Here is a 1,319-nt window from a genome sequence, read left to right on the forward strand (position 1 = left end):
TGGGCAGCCTGGGCTGCTGTGAAACGTGGGGAGGTTGGCAGCAGGGTGGGGTTGGAGCTCCGTCAGCCTGGAGTCCCTTCCAAGCCCGGCCATTCTGTGATTGTGTGAAGCACAGGGGCTGGAAGGCAGCTCTGGAGCTGCCCCTGCTGAGACAGGTTCCGTGCGGTGGGGTCACGTGCTGATGGCTCTGCATGTCTGCAGAGGCGACCCGCACACCTGCCTGGGCTCTGCTCTGAGGCTCTCACAGCTCACTTCTTCCTCACGCCCACTGCTCAGCCATCTCTCCTCCAGGCCAGCGGCCCTGGGGCTCTCAGTCCGTCCCCACCAGGGCACCGTTGGCCATCCTGACCGCTGGGGCTCGTGGGCAAGCTGTAGTCAGCTGTTGGCCAGCTGTTGGCCAACCAGTCCACCGTCGGCCTCCAGTGCCACCAGGGCGCGCCGCTGGCTCGTGGTCGCCCCGTTGGCCAGCAGGGCCGCCGAAGCGCTCCGTGAATCCCTGCGGATCCCTACGGATCTGCGCGTCTGTGGCTCCGGGCTCCTCCACGAGCCGCCCGTCAAGCTGTAACGGCGCCGCTCAGCGCTGCGCCCGCCGGAGCCGCCCGTGGCGCGGCGCCGCTCTGCCCGCTCCCTCCACTTTCAGGTATTTCCTCTTCGCCCTCATCGTGAACCTGAGTCGCGACGCCTACGAGATCCGGCTGCTGATGGAGCGCGAGGCGAGCGGGAAGCGCGGCAGGGCGGCCGACGGCGGGCGGGGCGGCGCGGGGCCGCCGGGGCCGAGGCTGCAGGCGCAGCTGCGGCTCCTGCTGCGCGTCCTGCGGGGGAACCCGCCGCTGCTGCTGGACCTGGTGAAGAACGCCTGCGACCTCTTCATCCCGCTGGACAAGCTGGGGCTCTACCGGAGCGGCCCGGCCTTCGTGGGGCTGTGCGGCCTCGCCTCCTCCGTGCTCTCCATCCTCACCATCCTCCATCCTTGGCTCAAACTGAAGCCGTGAAGCCGCCGGACGGAGATTCGCGGCTGCGCCGGGGCGGCCTCGGCGGAGCCCTTCGGACGCTTCGAGTTCGTTGCAAGGACGGCGGAGCTGCGTTCGGCGGGCCGCGGGTCCGGCGCCGCTCCCCGCTTCCAAGGGGCAGAGGGGGCTGCGGGGCCCGGCGCGGCGGGGCGGAGCGGTGCCGGAGCTCTTGGAGCGGCTGCGCGCTGCTGGGCTCGGTTTCGGCCCACGTTTCCGCTGTCAGCTCCGCGCCGGGGGGCAGAACGCGGGGCGGAACGGCGCGGCGCCGCCATGGAACCGCGGTGCGGCTCCAGCACGGCTGGGGGGGGG

At 71.5% G+C, this 1,319-nt stretch overlaps 1 protein-coding gene across 1 annotated transcript; it reads left to right on the top strand.

The window, feature by feature from the left end:
- Positions 1 to 237: 237 nt before the first annotated feature.
- On the top strand, positions 238 to 1,147 carry LOC122191229 (the record flags this gene model as incomplete). The annotated part of the gene is made up of 1 exon (XM_042891458.1): positions 238 to 1,147. A coding segment is annotated over one exon (755 nt), but the record flags the coding sequence as incomplete, so codon positions are not given.
- Between the last annotated feature and the right edge of the window lie 172 nt (positions 1,148 to 1,319).

Source organism: Lagopus leucura, unplaced genomic scaffold (genome assembly GCF_019238085.1).
Source record: "Lagopus leucura isolate 7727_CA_CO unplaced genomic scaffold, USGS_WTPT01 24696-0_obj-0_obj, whole genome shotgun sequence".
Taxonomy (NCBI): domain Eukaryota; kingdom Metazoa; phylum Chordata; class Aves; order Galliformes; family Phasianidae; genus Lagopus; species Lagopus leucura.